At 41.0% G+C, this 16,991-nt stretch overlaps 6 protein-coding genes across 6 annotated transcripts; 4 read left to right on the top strand and 2 right to left on the bottom strand.

Annotated features, from left to right (window-relative positions):
- Nucleotides 1-507: 507 nt before the first annotated feature.
- On the top strand, nt 508-1,555 carry ATC70_007439 (uncharacterized protein; the record flags this gene model as incomplete). The annotated part of the gene is made up of 3 exons (XM_064826698.1): nt 508-845; nt 912-1,056; nt 1,115-1,555. 3 exons carry the CDS (start codon nt 508-510, stop codon nt 1,553-1,555), a joined length of 924 nt encoding a protein of 307 aa, XP_064675755.1.
- Nucleotides 1,556-1,786: 231 nt separating this feature from the next.
- MSH6_2 (DNA mismatch repair protein msh6) lies at nt 1,787-2,867 on the bottom strand (the record flags this gene model as incomplete). The annotated part of the gene is made up of 3 exons (XM_064826699.1): nt 1,787-2,591; nt 2,653-2,748; nt 2,827-2,867. The coding sequence occupies 3 exons, from the start codon at nt 2,865-2,867 to the stop codon at nt 1,787-1,789; spliced, it is 942 nt and encodes a 313-aa protein (XP_064675756.1).
- A 3,754-nt stretch (nt 2,868-6,621) lies between these two features.
- ATC70_007441 (uncharacterized protein) lies at nt 6,622-8,184 on the top strand (the record flags this gene model as incomplete). Its single annotated transcript, XM_064826700.1, has 1 exon — nt 6,622-8,184. One exon carries the CDS (start codon nt 6,622-6,624, stop codon nt 8,182-8,184), a length of 1,563 nt encoding a protein of 520 aa, XP_064675757.1.
- A 439-nt stretch (nt 8,185-8,623) lies between these two features.
- ATC70_007442 (uncharacterized protein) lies at nt 8,624-12,073 on the top strand (the record flags this gene model as incomplete). The annotated part of the gene is made up of 1 exon (XM_064826701.1): nt 8,624-12,073. One exon carries the CDS (start codon nt 8,624-8,626, stop codon nt 12,071-12,073), a length of 3,450 nt encoding a protein of 1,149 aa, XP_064675758.1.
- A 1,379-nt stretch (nt 12,074-13,452) lies between these two features.
- ATC70_007443 (uncharacterized protein) lies at nt 13,453-15,040 on the bottom strand (the record flags this gene model as incomplete). The annotated part of the gene is made up of 8 exons (XM_064826702.1): nt 13,453-13,467; nt 13,556-13,746; nt 13,808-13,985; nt 14,042-14,144; nt 14,200-14,333; nt 14,394-14,780; nt 14,841-14,915; nt 14,981-15,040. The coding sequence occupies 8 exons, from the start codon at nt 15,038-15,040 to the stop codon at nt 13,453-13,455; spliced, it is 1,143 nt and encodes a 380-aa protein (XP_064675759.1).
- Nucleotides 15,041-16,202: 1,162 nt separating this feature from the next.
- Nucleotides 16,203-16,571, top strand: IQG1_2 (iqgap- protein; the record flags this gene model as incomplete). The annotated part of the gene is made up of 1 exon (XM_064826703.1): nt 16,203-16,571. The coding sequence occupies one exon, from the start codon at nt 16,203-16,205 to the stop codon at nt 16,569-16,571; it is 369 nt and encodes a 122-aa protein (XP_064675760.1).
- Between the last annotated feature and the right edge of the window lie 420 nt (nt 16,572-16,991).

Below are 16,991 nucleotides of genomic sequence, written 5' to 3' on the forward strand. Positions count from 1 at the left end.
TGTATATTGCCTACATGCAATATCACATACAATGAAATGGACCAAAAAGCAGGGTCAATCATTATTGTGGAAAAAAATCAGGTCGCGTGTTGTGTAACTTTATGGCATTCAAATGAAATCAGCAGCATCATCATGCCATGTACTGTACTGAATCTTGAAAGATGAGGAGGAGCAGAGCAGGAAGAAGGAGAGTTAGCGATGGTTCTGTTGTCATGGCAACTGGATGATGAAAATCCCTATTGTTGCCATGGAGACATCTATATCGACCGGATTTCATGTTGTTGCGTTGTTGCAGTTGCTGGCGCCGCATCTCGTATATCTTCCATTCACTCCTAAAACGGACTCGCCGTCTGTTCTTTATTCTATTTCCAATTTAGATTCTCCTTATGCGTAGCTAGCTGTATGATATTCTAAACCTTAATGTTTGTGTATGTCAAAATACTAGTTTTTTTTTGTTGTTGTTGCAACTCTTTTTCTTTCTCTTCTTCATCTAACGCTTTACATAAAATGTTGACAATACAATCGATGGATTATTTTCCTTACTACGATCCAGCGTATTCGGCAAAGCAGCAAACCTACCACCTACATGACCACCAGCAGCCACAACAATGGGTTGAGCAGCTCTGCACTCTACAAACAATCATTTCATCCCCACCATCTCCACTTCCAGAACATCCCTTTCTCTTGTCTGCACCCAACGATCTCTCCGTCATGAGCCAGAAAGTGATTAAATTGCTGTGCTGTGGAAACACTATTTGGGACATGGATAGAATTGCAAATTTCTCAAGCTTCTGTGATCGATTGATGTTACAAATTGACATACCCGAAGCGGTAGTTTACACAAGGTATATCATGATATTGTTAAGTTCACATTGCCACATGTATTTACTGTTTCTCTCTCTTTTTTTTAGCCTGAAATACATTCAACGTATTCTGGCAAATAGTGTAAATGAATACAATTTAATCGACTTGTCTGATATCGCACATGAATACTCATTATTTACTGTATCACTGTCACTGGCGTACAAGTTTCTTGAAGACAACCCACCTTATATGGTAATATAGCATAGAGTGTAATCAATGTCAATTTACTAAACTAGTGTTAAATATATAGCGTCAATGGTCATTTGTATCCATGATCCCAATAGAAGACCTAGTTCGAGTGGAATCACAGATGTTACAAAAACTAGACTATTCACTTGATATTTCAATCGAAGCATTTAATCAATGGACCGATCAATGCAACGAGATATTCCACGGTAGTCAAGATGTTTTAAAGTATGATTTGCATATGACTCGACAACGACTTGGATGCAGCATACTTTTACCGGTTTTATTAGACGATTTCTATTTCAATCAATACCAACAGCAGCAGATGATGATGCTGATGCTGATGCAGCCACAACAAGAATTATACACAGCAGAACAGCATTATGATGATCTGTATTATTATGATCTAAATGATACTATGATGACAACAGATTACTATTCGCAAGTACCGGTGCCAGTAGATCCTTTGTGGTACTTGACACACAATAATAGCACTATCTTTTAGATCGGTCTGTTTGTTTATAGTCTTCTCTTATACATCTTATACATATGCACATAACACATTTCATTATATACCTTTTGTATCCATTCACCTTCCCTCCTGATTCCATCCAAAACCCCTTTCTCTTCTTCCATTCAGTACATTTGCTCTTTCATATACAGTAGTACACATATCATGTCAAAAAACGAAATAAATCTTTGAGAATATTAATATTTATTTACAATCATCTAAAATCTATCGCTTTCCTCCCTTCTTCTTTTCAAACTTCTTCTTTTTGTCACCAAATTTCATCTTGGCATCAAAGTTGTTGGCATATTCTCTCTTTGACTGAAGACGAACGGCCTTTTCGGTATTTACAATATCATTCTTTCCAACAATCTTCTTCAAAATATCCAATGAACTGTTCTTTTCCGCTTTGACATCACCGATAGTAGGGCTGAATTGATGTGTAACACCCTTCATCTTGGTTTCTCCCTTCAACTTGTTATCAAATTTGCCAACACTAGCAGTAGCCTTCTTGGATGCAGCAATGGCTGTTTGTAACTCTTCCTTTTTGAATTCCTTGATATCTTTCTTGCCAGCCAAAGTAGCGGCTGTTCCTTCTTCTTGGTTACGGCGTTGACGTTTAGCATTCTTCTCAACACGACCCTTCTTTTCCTCGCGTGCTTTAGCATACTGATCTTCCATAGGATCAGCATGATCAGGAACAGGCATGAGCCAGTCTTGATCCAGTGTACCTTCAGGCTTGGCTCCCTTATAACCCCAACGAGGTGTGTATTCACCAGTCTCTTCGTCATAAAGCATACGCTCACGTTTCTTGTTTTGAATGCCTTTGACCTTGGCAAACTTCTCCCATCTGGTAAGAGGCTTTTCTTTAGGCAAAGGCTTCTCGCGAGGCAGAACGCTTACACGGGCAGGCAACTGAGCCAAAACACCAGCATCGGCACTGTTGACGGGTAATTTGAAGAGCTCGTTGATAATTAATTGAGTGTTGTCTCTAGTCAAGTCCAAGAGATATTTGTCTGTGCTGTTCTTGCTCCTATCATGTACATCAAAATGTCAGCATTGACACTTGCGATTCGGGTACTGCAAGAACTTACTTGAGAGTCTTTTCATCCAAAGCATTAGTATCAAAAGCTGATAAGAGATTGATGTCGAAATCAAGAGGCACAAGCTTCTCGACAGTGATAGGCTTACTAATATTGACATTTGGAGATCATGAGTCTACAACACTTCGATGGAAAGAATGTGGGGTTCTCGAAATTTGAACTTACAATTGAGCTTGATGAGCTTCTAAAATCTCGGTAACATCCATTTTTCTTCAATCAACAAATATATGAGAAATATAAGGCAATGTGGCAGATTTAGCCTTCAAGATTTTGATTTATGATTTGTAAAAAAAAAAAAAAAAAAAAAAAAAAAGAGAGAAAAAAGCTTTTTGCAGACTGCTTTTTAGTGACCATTTTGTCCTTTCAAGGAACCACATGAATCTTGCATTAAGTGATCTTGCCGCTTTTGATAAGATTTAGAAGTAGCGGATGAATGAAAGGGACTCTTTGGTGGTTTGGATCTGAATTTTGCATCTACTAGAGTATTGCTTAATTTTTATTTTCGTTAAAACACTGAGAATCTGATTATAGTTTGAGAAGAAATGTCAGCGTCTGATCTGAACGTCAGATGCCAACCAATACAGACGCTGGCAATAGCGCTTTATACCATGGAAATCATCGAATATCAACAGATTGCAACTTTTACTCCAAAAACGAATATTCTTACTGTGACATCCCACAAATTCCATAACTACAAGCTAAGAATTGAAGGCGAGAAGTCTTTCTTTGATCGTGAATTAAGAAAGTGAGATTTGGAAGAAATCCCAGCAAGAGTTCGAGAACAGGCGTAAGGTCTAGCATGTCATTGCTTTGCATCGTTTATATGTATACGAGTGTTTATGCTTCGGATAGCTCTCTACCTTCGCTTCGCTTCGGTGAGAACCTACCTGCGCAACGGCAGCTCGCGCTACCGATTGCTCTTGCAAAATACAGACACTTTCATTTTGACCCTCCACTTACACATGAAGACCCTTCATATTATCTGTAGGTCTGATTCTTATGTGATGCTCTACTTTTATATACACGTGGCTACTTCATATACGGACAAGCAGCATACTAATATTCCCCCTTTTTAGCCCTTAGTGACCCTGATACAGCAAAATCTGAGTGCATTTGAACTGTGTTTTCTTGCGTTCAGGGCCGTTTTAGATTGTCAAAATAGCAACAAACAATTGCTCTCATCTAGCGCTTACTTCCTAATACCTTTATTCAGCTTTTTGGGGACCAAAAAAACATGGACAAAATTTGACCAAAAAGCATGATGTACCCCTCATGGTTTTCATCGAAAATCAAACGATCGTGTTTTTGACCTTGAAAATGAAGACTTTTACTATGGTATATCTTAAATCAAAATGCTTCTATCAATCCAACGTAACCCTTGAAATCATCTTTGTGGGACTTCGATATGTAAAATTTCGACATTTTGGCCAGAAACCTCTTTGCATATTTTCATAATTTGCTCAATAAGTTTATTCAAAAGATGATTAGCATATTTTACTCAGTCGAATCTGTTAAAATAGTTCAATCGAGTCGAAAATCATTCAGATCTGGCCAATCTGAAACAGAATATGAATCTGGGTTTGAATCAGTTTTGGCTGGTAGAGCTGGCTGGCAAACTCAATGCCCTCTTCATCATGAAGGCAATACAGTGCTAGATGTTTTTGAAGCGTATGGAAAGTAGACAGAAAACCAAAGCACTATTGCTAATTATGCTATTTTTCTTGTATTTTATATTTAATTAATAATGCCAATCTATCAAAATACTAGCCAAATCAACTTTTTTCCTATTTGAGGCTTTGAAAGTGTCTAGGGACCATAAATTTATTACGTTGCGATAATATGGAGATGTTGTCTTGCCAGCATTAGGTGGCTATTTACTAAAGTCATTTATTTATCATATAGTATACTCAAATAGTATGAAGCGTCATCAAAGGTATATAAAATTTAAAACATTGAGCATTGGACAAGGTTGGAAAAAAAATTGTTCGCAATTACAAGCCTGTACACGAGGTCCTGAGTAAAGGAGAGAAACGACAAGCCTGAGATCATATCGACAATAATTCTGACATTTGATTCAATCCTCAAATGAAATTGAGGCTAATTGTTGGTGAAAATAGGCGCACACAAAATCTTCTACCTGTCTACAAGATTGCAGCCATCATTCCCGATGAATATTCTAAGAGAAAATTTAAGCATATCCTCATCACATACCGAAATAGTTTTTTAGCCAGTGGCAATAGCCCCTTTCAAATCAATCAATGAAGTGCATATGATGCTGCGTACATGCCATGTTGAATGCTGCATATCATGACTCGGAAGTCGCAATTACATATATTTTGGTGGTGAGCTAGGCTGACTGGCATTGTTAGGTATAAAATTCCCAACAAAAAAAGCAAAAGAAATTATTCAGACTTAGCGAAAGTCCTTTTAAATTTACTGTTCGCATTTGATCAGCATTTCAACCATCATTGTCATCATCAGAAAGGCCAGTAGCAGCAGTAGTAGCAACAGCAGAAGCACCACCACCACCACGAAAATCTATTCGAACTCAGATGATATTTTCTGTCCAAGATTGGTCAGATTTTGTTCTTTTTCAATTTAATTAATCTATTTTGCAGGATTTGACTATACACACTGTAATAATCACCCGATACTTCCTAATGCATTCTTGGAGTGCTTTTCAAGGCGCTTCCAATGGTGCCAAGCAAAGTAGATGTTTTGAATGAGATTATTGAGTAATTCTAGAGAGTATCAAATGAGGTTTTAGGCCGAAATATCGACATTTTGCATATGAAAACCTCACAAAAGTAGTTTTGAGAGTTGCTTTGGATCGAGAGAAACATTTTGATTTAACATATACTGTAGTAAAAGTCTTCATTTTCGAGGTGAAAAATGCGATCGTTTGATTTTTGATGAAAACCATGAGGGGTACCTCATACTTTTTGATCGATTTTTGGCCATATTTTTTGGGTCCCCAAAAAGTTGAGCAAAGATATCAGGAAGTTACTACTACTCAAGTGCAATTGTTTGGCGTCATTCCGGTGGCTCAAAAAAGTCTACGTGTTATGATATACAGTCTTGAAAGTTGTTAGATTTGGCTGTATTTATACATTTGCTTGTCAAGAGATGTTATAATACAAAGACGAAGAGACATTGTTTGCGTTAATCTAGATTTAGAGCATGCTGTTACATCCAAATATTCAACTGAAATATCAAGTTGAGTAGCACTGTTGCATCGCGGTATTATAGCACAATAAAGCAGCTTATTAGCGAAGCAATGGCGGCTGCAAGATACGCTGGATATTTTAGACGCAATAGGCAGTATGCATCTAGTCGCTTGATGATATACCAGAAAACTATAGAAAAACATCGGCGTAGCTAACCAAGGATCAGAAGTCCTTCTTCCGAAAACATAAAGCATCTAATTCAAGTAATTTCTTGCCAGTTATCTAGTTATAAATCGAGTGATATGTGGTTTTAAGACAACATTTGGTAACAATGACCTATAAGAGGGCTTTACCGAAGCGAAGCAAACGTGCAAAATCACAGTATTCAACCAGTAAATCTGGTCTCTCAATCTCATTATTAACAATCTTACCAGCAATACAACGCATCAAAATTTGCATGAATTAGGTTTGCGAAAGTCAATATGCCTACTATTCGAACTAGAAATTGCGCAGGCAGCAGAACCGCTCGCCCAGAAAGTTACAGCTACCAAAGATGTGATTCATGCTGTGTAAATAAAAGCTATAAAGCAAAAAACATGAGCAATTGGATGGCTTTCAAGACTGTATATCATAACACATAGACTTTTTTGAGCCACCGGAATGACGCCAAACAATTGCACTTGAGTAGTAGTAACTTCCTGATATCTTTGCTCAACTTTTTGGGGACCCAAAAAATATGGCCAAAAATCGATCAAAAAGTATGAGGTACCCCTCATGGTTTTCATCAAAAATCATGGCTTTCTCCGCTAAAGATCACAATTTAGGTGAAAAAGGCAGGACCACCAACTTTGGTGGCTCTACGCTGGATTCCAGCCATAATCCAGGCAACAATATGTTTACATATGCTTCATTCTTCAAGGATATCAACTCGCAAAAGAGAACTCCATTCAAGATCACCCCTTCCATTTCTAATAATGGTGTTATCGGCAAAGCTCTTGACTTCACGTCCACCTTCGTTGAAGCCCAGGATGATTTCTCTCTGATCATCGACTGTGTACAGTTCGTCGGCATGCACTTCAAGGAGAAATCGTTATCAAGCTGTCTCCGTGAACAATATCCCAAAGGTCTTGGTATTCGACACCGTGTGGTTGGCAAGAATCACAAAGTCATTGAAATCAACTTCCCCACAGAAGAGGATTGTATGGAAGCCTTGCAGAAAGAGTTTATTCTCCAAGGTGCAACTATCCAAGTCAACAAGACCCTGGACAAGCATGCCAACATCTTTCGAGTTAGCATTTCGGCCATTCCTTACAAGCCGGTGGAGGTACTCCAACCTCTGTTGATCAAAGCCTTTGAAGAATATGGTGATATCCTCAATGTCGGGCTCTGCCACTCCAAGGATGGGGATTGGTTCACTGGACGCGGCTTCGTCACCCTTAATATCGACAAATCCAAACATTATGCAGCCGAGTTGAAGCCTCAGGTCGCACTTGATGGCTCGCAGGAGAATCTCCGCTTGACATGGGCAAACATGCAACCCATCTGTTCGGATTGCCATACCGATGATCACGTCAAGGCTGACTGTCCTAGGAAGAAAAGGAAGGCCTGCCATAAATGCGGTAGCCTTGAGCATCTGATTGCTACTTGCCCCCAGGCTTACTGGAATAGGAAGAAGGACCAACCATCCCAAGACCGTCGCCGTCGCAATTCTGACACCCAGGGGAACCCTCCCGCTCCAAAGCCTACTGGAAGAGAAATTGATCTTCTAGAGCTAATGCAAGTACCCAAGCCGAAGTACCTTAACAAACAGAAGGCAACGACTAGAGGCGAATCCTCTATGGACACCAGTGACACGGAATCGGTTGCATCCGCGGCATCTTCTGAACCTGTGCAAGACGTTCCTATGCAAGCGATTCAGGAGACAATCGAGCCTCATGGCACAGAGGTTATCACTGAAACTTCTAGCACAGAGGTTCCTGCTGACTCTTCAAACAGCGAAGCTCTCAAGGATGACAAACTGGGTGCAACCCAGGAGGATCAATCGGCCAACCAGCCTGTCGCGCCAAGCTCTGACGAATCTGAATACGAAGACACCAGTAGTACTGGAGAGGAGGACTCGGACAGTCTCACCACAGCTAACTTCAGGAATCGTTACAATCTTCGTGATGTCAGACCACCGGTCTCCAGCCGTAAGGATGATACAACGCCTGAGACATCCCACAAGAGGAATGCAATGGATTCCACCCCCATGGGATCGGATGAAGAAGGACATGCCAAGAAGCTCTTCAAGCAACAAGAGCCTCATGGCACGGCGGATGCAGCGTATGGCGCCTCATCAACAACCACTTCATTATAAACTAATGATTGGGACAACACAAACTAAAAATGTCAATATTAGGATAGGTTCCATCAACTGCAGGAACCTCTACAAACAATACAACATCGCTGCTACCAACAGCTTTATACGGCATCTCAAAGGAGAACTATGCAATATTTTACTATGTCAAGAAACTAATGCTCAATCACACTCCTTCGAAAGCATCACCACCAACTTTAAGTACCAATTCCAGTACCACCAAGCTATATGGACCACTCATTGTGGAATAATCAACTTTAATCAAGCTCTAAATTTACAACAATTGCACGTTTTCAACGAAGGAAGGGGTATCTTAGCCAAAATCTCACTCGTTGACAACAATATGCCACCCATCTATATACTTAATATCTATGCACATGCAGACGATTATAGAGCCAGAAACCGTTTTTTTGGCCAAATCACCAGCCACCTCAAAAGCATGCCTGAAATCATCCCTTCATTGATCATAGCTGGCGATATGAACTACAGTTTCGACACCACCACATACCATCATACTCACCGTGCAGGGAAACCCAAGCAGTTTGCCGATTTCTTGAACACCCACTTTTCCGATTGTCTCAATCCAAAGAATGAACCTCATGCGTATACCTTTCGGCGTGGGTCCACCATGTCGACCATCGACTATATGTTTGCAGGCCACGACATAGCCTCCAAAATGAGTGATGCCACTAACTCGTTTATCAGGCCAGATTGGACAGACCATGCTCTCTTGACCAAAACATATACTACTGGATTGACTAACTGCGGTAAAGGACTTTGGCGAGCGAACCCTCACCTCGCCAAGAACCATAAGTATCGACAGAAACTAGACGACGAGCTTAGAACATTTGTTGCGGTGAAACTCGACAGCTCTCTGTCTGCTCAAGAAAAGTGGGATCTTATTAAAAAGAAGGCCAAACAGGTTACTATTCAGTTCACCAGAACACACGATCATTGGAGGAAGGCTAGAATCAAGACACTGCAAAGTGAAAGGAACAATTTGATACGACGCTACAGACATGACACTACTTGCTTGAGGCTACTGTTGCAGGATGTGGAGAACGAGCTAGCCAAGTTGCAACAGGAAATCGTGGATATTCAGCTTCTTAAGGCCGGGAAACGATGGCTTGAAAATAGTGAAAAGTCGCCTGGATACATAAAGCAGACCAGTAAACAACGCCTTGATCAGCGAACCATCCCCAACTTGAAGCACCCTCGTACTGGGGTCGACTGTCTCGACACTGCCTCCAAGCTGAACGCCGCAGAACGATTCTACCAGAAACTGTACACCGAAGAACGGATAGACTCTACCTGCCTGAACAAAATGCTGGACTACATCGACACCACTCTGTCAGCCGACGACGCCAACCAGATCACCGCATTAATAGACTACGACGACATTCTGCTAGGGTCTGCTCGAACTCCCAAAGAAAGCAGCCCAGGATTAGATGGTATCGGGTATGAAATCTTATATCTCATTATATCTCACCCTAGCTGCCGAGACATCGTGCACCAAGTATTTAATGACGCTATCCAGCACGCCAAATTTCCCAAATCATGGCAGGAATCTTGTATTATCCTTCTGTTTAAGAAAGGGGACCGGAGCGATCTCGCCAATTATCGCCCCATCACATTGATTGCGGCCGACTGCAAAGTCTTTACTCGTATTATGAACTCTCGTGTCATACCAGTAGCCAACAAACTCATCAACCCATATCAATGCGGCTTCTTGTCAGGTCGATATATCGGTGATCACGGCATGTCTCTCAGGGTAATTATGGATAACGCTTCATCCGCCAGCTGGCGAAATGCAACCAACTTTGTCGAATACACTGGAATCATGCTGGACAACGCCAAAGCATATGACAGAGTCCACCCCCAGTATCTCTCACAAGTACTGTTGAAGTTTGGATTTCCACCACAATTCGTCGCCTGCATCCTCAACCTGTTTTTCGATAACTTCATCCATGTCAACATCAACGGTTTTCTGACGAAACCTATCGCACAACGACGAGGCATTCGGCAAGGTGATAGCATCTCACCTGTCCTATTCAATCTAGCTATTGAACCGTTCCTCTTATCCATCATCAACAACACTGCAATCTCAGGCTATAGTCTTCAGCACACCAAACTACCCAAAAATGTGCAGATCCCGTGGGTGTCTCCTGCTCCCGTTAAGGTCTTAGCTTATGCGGATGATGTTCTCACGTATGTAAAATCTCATTCAGAACTAACTGAACTCCAAAGAAGACTTAAGACGTACAACCGGGCCTCCAATGCCAAGATTAACTATGACAAGTCAGTGGCATTTCCCTTGCACGGCGGTAGCATGAAAGGGTCTGAAGGCCTCAGAGTCCAAGATCACATCATCAACCGGCTCAAGATGAAATGGTATGACAGCCACTCTCCCGGGTATATCAAATATTTGGGGTACCCCATCTGGTTCTCCAACCATCAACGCGATGTATATGTGTCTGAACTCCTTGGTAAAGTCAAAGCGGCGGTGGCGATATATAGTCAACGGAATGTGTCTCTGTACGGTAAAGCCAACATCGCCAACAATATGATCCTATCAAAATTATGGCACGTCATTCGCATTGTATCGCTACCTCTGGATGTCTTGAAGCAACTGAAGTCCATTATATACCAATTCGTGATGTCTGGCCTCTTCCCGCCACTGAAAGGAAACTCATTTTTCCTACCGCGAGATCAAGGCGGCCTAGGATTGATTGACATTGGAGCTCAACAGCATGCTCTTCAGTTTCGTTATATCAAGGTGCTCCTTCAAGGAAACAAGGGTTCGGTCCCGGACTTTACCTACCAGCTCCTGACCAACGCTCTCCGCCTAGCCCATGACACACCCGACCATGTAGTGCCCCTCTTCTTTAAAGCAGCGAGATACAAGAACACGCTGAATGGGTTCCACCCATTCCACTCAATTTTCGGTGCCATGGACATTTGCCGCCAACGAAGCTCACTGTGTATTGATTGGCAACGGAGGCCAAGCGCGCTGACCATCCTGAGTCTCCCCCTCACTGCAATCTTCACCTTCGATGAAAATTTGGAAGAACTTGAATTTCTACAGTGTGAAACCGCCAAAACCAGCAAAGTCCAGGAATTTTTCAAATACAATTCGGAGCAAGCCATGTTTCAACTTGTTCCCAAGTCCACATGTAGCAAGAGAAACACCTGGCTCAAGCTTGAAAAAGCCCTCCTACGACAAGAGTTGCATTATCAACCATTCGTACACAACAACAGCACTGAAGATGGTATCGACCTGAGACCATTTGCCGCATCACTTCGCTTCCAACAACTATCGATCCTTCAGCTCTCAAACAAAAACGTTCGTTTCATCATGCAGTCATTGGACACATTAGACGTTGGCCGCCACTTCAACAACAACATCTCCAAAAAGCAATGGACAGCCTTCTATAAAAACGACATGCACTACTCGGCTCGTAATCTGTGGTACCGGATGCTCCATCAGCAATCCCCTAATAAGCTCGCCCTCTTCCAAAGACACTTGCCCAATTTAGAGTCTGATCACTGCGATCTATGCAACGAAGTAGAAGATGCCAAACATCTTCTAATTAGCTGTGCTCACAAGATCGATGTATGGAACTCCACCTTCAATGAGTTCCTCAGCTATCCCAAAAATGCTGACCCTCGCCTCGTCTACAACAACATTATGCTCCTCAAACTAGAACGCTATCTCATATACAGCTACGATATGCAGTTCACTATATATGACTTCTTCGCCACTATTATGCGTATGATTTGGAGAAATCACTTCCAACAGCTCTACAATTATATACCTTTTGATCCCTCTGTAGTATGCCGCCAAATCCGCGCCGAATTGATAAGATTGTCAAATCTTAGGAAACTCTAAATAGCTTATATATGGCACGTCACTTTGTTTACATACACTTGTCCATCCCTTGATGCGTTTAATTTATTTCTAATAAATCAAATATCATCCAAAAAAAAAAAAAAAAAAAAAAGTTTTCATCAAAAATCAAACGATCGCATTTTTCACCTCGAAAATGAAGACTTTTACTACAGTATATGTTAAATCAAAATGTTTCTCTCGATCCAAAGCAACTCTCAAAACTACTTTTGTGAGGTTTTCATATGCAAAATGTCGATATTTCGGCCTAAAACCTCATTTGATACTCTCTAGAATTACTCAATAATCTCATTCAAAACATCTACTTTGCTTGGCACCATTGGAAGCGCCTTGAAAAGCACTCCAAGAATGCATTAGGAAGTATCGGGTGATTATTACAGTGTGTATAGTCAAATCCTGCAAAATAGATTAATTAAATTGAAAAAGAACAAAATCTGACCAATCTTGGACAGAAAATATCATCTGAGTTCGAATAGATTTTGCTGGCTGGCAGATTCAGGCATGTTTAATGGATGCTTTCTAAAAACTTATGAAAAGGGGATAAAAGGCCAGAGAATACCATAGTTTGAACTAAGTGTTTTTTATGCTCAAGGGACACAGTTTTACATTTGTCGCATAAATCTGATCTCTGCTTTCCGTAATACAAAGTTGCTATTCGTCAAATTTGCAAGGGACTTTTCGAATGTAAACCCTCTCATCATCTTTATGTTTGGGCCTTTGGTGGTTCCTAGCATACAGCAAGATAGATACTACAATGTAAAAGTGTGGATACTCTTCTCACAATGTTCCCTGCCATATTTAAGGTATTGGACGTGTGTGACACTATTTTAGGGTTCAAACCATCCCATTACCCTTATCAGATTCTTATCTCATCTTATCAGATTATCCGCAAATAGTAAATTGCGCTTGGACTTGAGCCTTTGGCTATAAGGATTGTATCGAGCTAAAGATATGTTTGTGACTCGTGTAATTCCTCTCATTATCAACCAAAGCAACGTATGTCTCAATGGATGAATAAAGACGGGGTAAACATACTACTTCAAGCGATTGAAACCCATTTGCTCCAGTGAAATCGATTCAGTGTTACATATTACCGGCAAAACATATAAACTACAGAACCTTATCATACAATTTTAACGGGAAGGGGGGTAAAAGACGGGGGGAAAAACACACACCTCAATTATACCCCACATTTGTCGTTCTCAAGTTTCTTTCAATTTCGGTTTTATTATGTGAAAGATTTTTAATAGAAAGAGGGAAGAAAGAAGAACGATATATAATAATATTTATTTAAAATGTGTTAATGGAAGTGAGGGGTTGCAGGGTTTTTGTATCAATTATGTTCAATTACAGAGAGAAATTTAGAATTTCAAGTTCTAAAGAAAAAAAAAAAAAAAAAAAAAAAAAAAAAAAAACGTCAGTTAGTATGAGTCGACAAGAGCACAAATATAAAATGAAACTTACAGCAATAACGGCCTTGGTGTATTCAGTGTTGGTAGCACGACCACCCAAATCACCAGTCAAGGCCTTACCTTCAGCAAGAGTCTTGAAGACAGCTTGCTCAATGTTGGCAGCTTGTTCAGTCAAACGCATGTGCTTCAACATCATGATGGAAGAGAGCAACAAAGCGGTAGGGTTAGCCTTATCTTGACCAGCTATAAAATGACAGACTGCGTTAGTACGCTCAAAGACCCATTCCAGTATATCAATCATTACCAATATCAGGAGCGGTACCGTGGACGGCTTCAAAGATGGAGGCATCACGACCAATGTTACCAGAGGGAGTCAAACCAAGACCACCGATCAAACCAGCACTCATATCAGACAAGATATCACCATACAAGTTGGGCATGACCATGACGGTGTCAGAGTAGACAGAGGGATCAGAAGTGATCTATGCATTCCATTTAATAATCCATGTAACAGCTCCTCATTGAATCATCGACTTACGTGAAGACAAGCACGATCCAAGAGGACATCGTTGAACTTGATGTTGGGGAAGTCCTTGGAGACTTGCTTACAGACATCCAAGAAGAGACCATCAGCCAATTTCCTTGAATCAACGATTAACAAACAGCGCCATTGATGTGAATGCGCATGCTACTTACATGATGTTGGCCTTGTGGACAGCAGTGACACGATCACGACCGACGGCTTCAGCGTAGGTGAAAGCATAACGAGCAACACGCTCAGAAGCTTCTCTGGTGATCAACTTGATGGATTGAACAACACCATCGACAACCTGGTACACATGTTAGACGATGCGTCCATCAAATCCCTAACATCAAATTAACGATCTTACCTCGTGTTCAATACCAGAATATTCACCCTCAGTGTTTTCACGAATGAGGACAGTATCAACATTCTCATAAGGGGTCTTGTAACCTTCGACAGAGCGACAAGGACGGACGTTGGCGTACAAGTTGAAGGTACGACGGAGGGTCAAGTTGAGAGAAACGTGACCCTTACCAATGGGAGTGGCAAGAGGACCCTTGAGAGCAACGGTACTCTTACGAACACTGGCAATAGCTTCATCAGGAATGGCAGTCTTACCGTCCTTGATAACGGGGGTAACATCAACCTCTTCCCATTCAATAGGAGTCTTTGCGGCGGCAAAGATTTCCTTGACAGAACGAGAAATCTCGGGACCAATACCATCACCAGGGATGAGGGTGACAAGGTAATTACCCTGGAGGCAAAACCAAAATTAGCATACGTGGTCTGTTGAACAACGGATAAATACACTTACATTGCTGTTCTTTTGAGCGTTAAAGGCTTGTGTAATACTGGGAGTGGCGGTAGTAATAGCGCGAACAGAGTTGGACTAAAGGAAATCAGAAGCATGAGATGACATGGCTCATTTTTCATTCAGTTTTGTAGGCATTTTACCTTAACAGAAGACCAAGCGCTAGCCTTGAGTGCAGCAGAGGAGGTACGAGACAAGAACATTATTTAGATAAAAAGGTAAATAAAGGGAAGAAGAGGGACAAAAATGGGAGTTACAAAAGAGATTATATTATACAAAAATTTAGCAAGTCCTACCAGACAAGAAAAAAGCGGGGGTGCGTTGAAATAACCATCAAGGGGTCCACCTTACAACACACATTAGCCAACATTTCATTTTACGTAAGGCAAACTTTGTGCTTCATCACCATCAAAGTCAGATCAGGTTTCTTGGTAGGATTGCTCATTCGAATAGTACAATTATATTAACTAGAAGCATCTTGATTGAAATCCATGCCCAATGCTTTGTTTCTGAGACGAGGATCCCCTCTCATTTGGTTTGGTAAAGTGTGGGACGAACGAAATACCTTCTTTTTCAGGTGCGTCATCTAGCAACTCCGAAGACTTTGTGCCTCCTCCCCCGGATAATGGTATTGCAATAAGCTAATCCGATTTGGTACAGGACATTTCGGTTGGCTAAACAATTATTGAAAGAATCTCGAAGGCTGCCATGAAATCAGCTTCAGGGCAATGGATGGCATCTCATCGCATTGAACTGCAAAGATAATATTGGATCTAGTGTCATGGATGCTCTAAACCTGGGATGGTGACATTCGCCGTCATCTATGGTATAGTTAGGTTAGAAAATTGACATGTAGCCCTACCTCTTTCAAGCATTGAGTAGCCGGCATTCGAAGCGAAAAACGATGATTGCAAGACAAAATATTGATAATTCAAGAATTTAGAATGAGTCTCTATCAATTCATGTATTCTCTAGCCACGCTGATCTGTCGAGAACATCCGAGCAGTCAGCCTCTATCCAACATTCAAGCCAGTCAATGAGATACCTTTAGCAGATGGATAATAAACTATGTCTGCTGGTCAGAAGGACCACGCTTTACCCTTAAATTGCATGAATATTAAATGCTGTTCAATATATGATTCAATTTGGGTCTTTTTTCCCTCTTCTTTTTTTTTTTTTTACTTCGGTTATCTCCATTACATGTAGATGATGGCGTTTATGTCGACTTCTCGAAACGATTTCTGGTGGCTAAGGTTATCATTATGGTGGGGACCGAATAATGAGACTACAGCGAGCAGCCCTTACGTTTATAAAATTACCAGAGAGACTAACACTGTTAACCACAAACGAACTTACTCAGTAGCCATGGAAACACCAGTATCAACAGCAGCAGCAACAGCAGCGGTTGAAGTCAAATCAGAGTTTCTTCCGTTGACTCGTATCCAAATCATTCTTATTGCGATATTCTCTTCTGTTGTATTGTTCTTGCTGTTTTGCACCATTGTATACCAGATCTATAAACGCATCAGAGCAAAACGACAGCAAAAGGCGGCAGAGAATGGAAGGCACGATGAGATGGCTGTTGGCGATCAGCATCGTTCAACAAGACCAATCATTGACAACACTTGTACCGAAGTTAATTCCACTGCATTTCTGAATCCATCTGCTTCAACGACATTCACAATTTCCTCCTCACAAAGTACAAGCCGGTTTCAAGAGTACTTTCCTACTTGATGGTGTATATTGCTAGAGGATGCCACGCTAATAAAAAAATAATCAGCATTGTACATGTGAGTAGTTACGACTTGAAATGCTAGAATTTGCTTATTGCTAGAAAAGGCTATACAGGCGTAGCTAATGCAGAGTTTGCTGTGTATGCAATTACACAATGTCGCTAGTCAACTTGTGTTAGAATCAAAAGCTTGAGATAGATTGCGTGTCTGCATGCGTAGATCAGTTAAAGCTTATTGATAGTTCTACGACGAATCATAACCACATTACTGCACCTCATCTAATGGCTTTCCTAGCAGACAAGAAGGGGCTTCTTTGAGAAATCACAGCTTCAAAGCTTCTCGTTGTTAAAATAGATATAATCTCGCCTCTTGTACATAACATTGCATCTTGAAGTAGTAGATGTCACAGATCACAATGTAA

The sequence above is a fragment of the Mucor velutinosus genome (genome assembly GCF_035048745.1).
Source record: "Mucor velutinosus strain NIH1002 chromosome Unknown tig00001553, whole genome shotgun sequence".
In the NCBI taxonomy this organism is placed as follows: domain Eukaryota; kingdom Fungi; phylum Mucoromycota; class Mucoromycetes; order Mucorales; family Mucoraceae; genus Mucor; species Mucor velutinosus.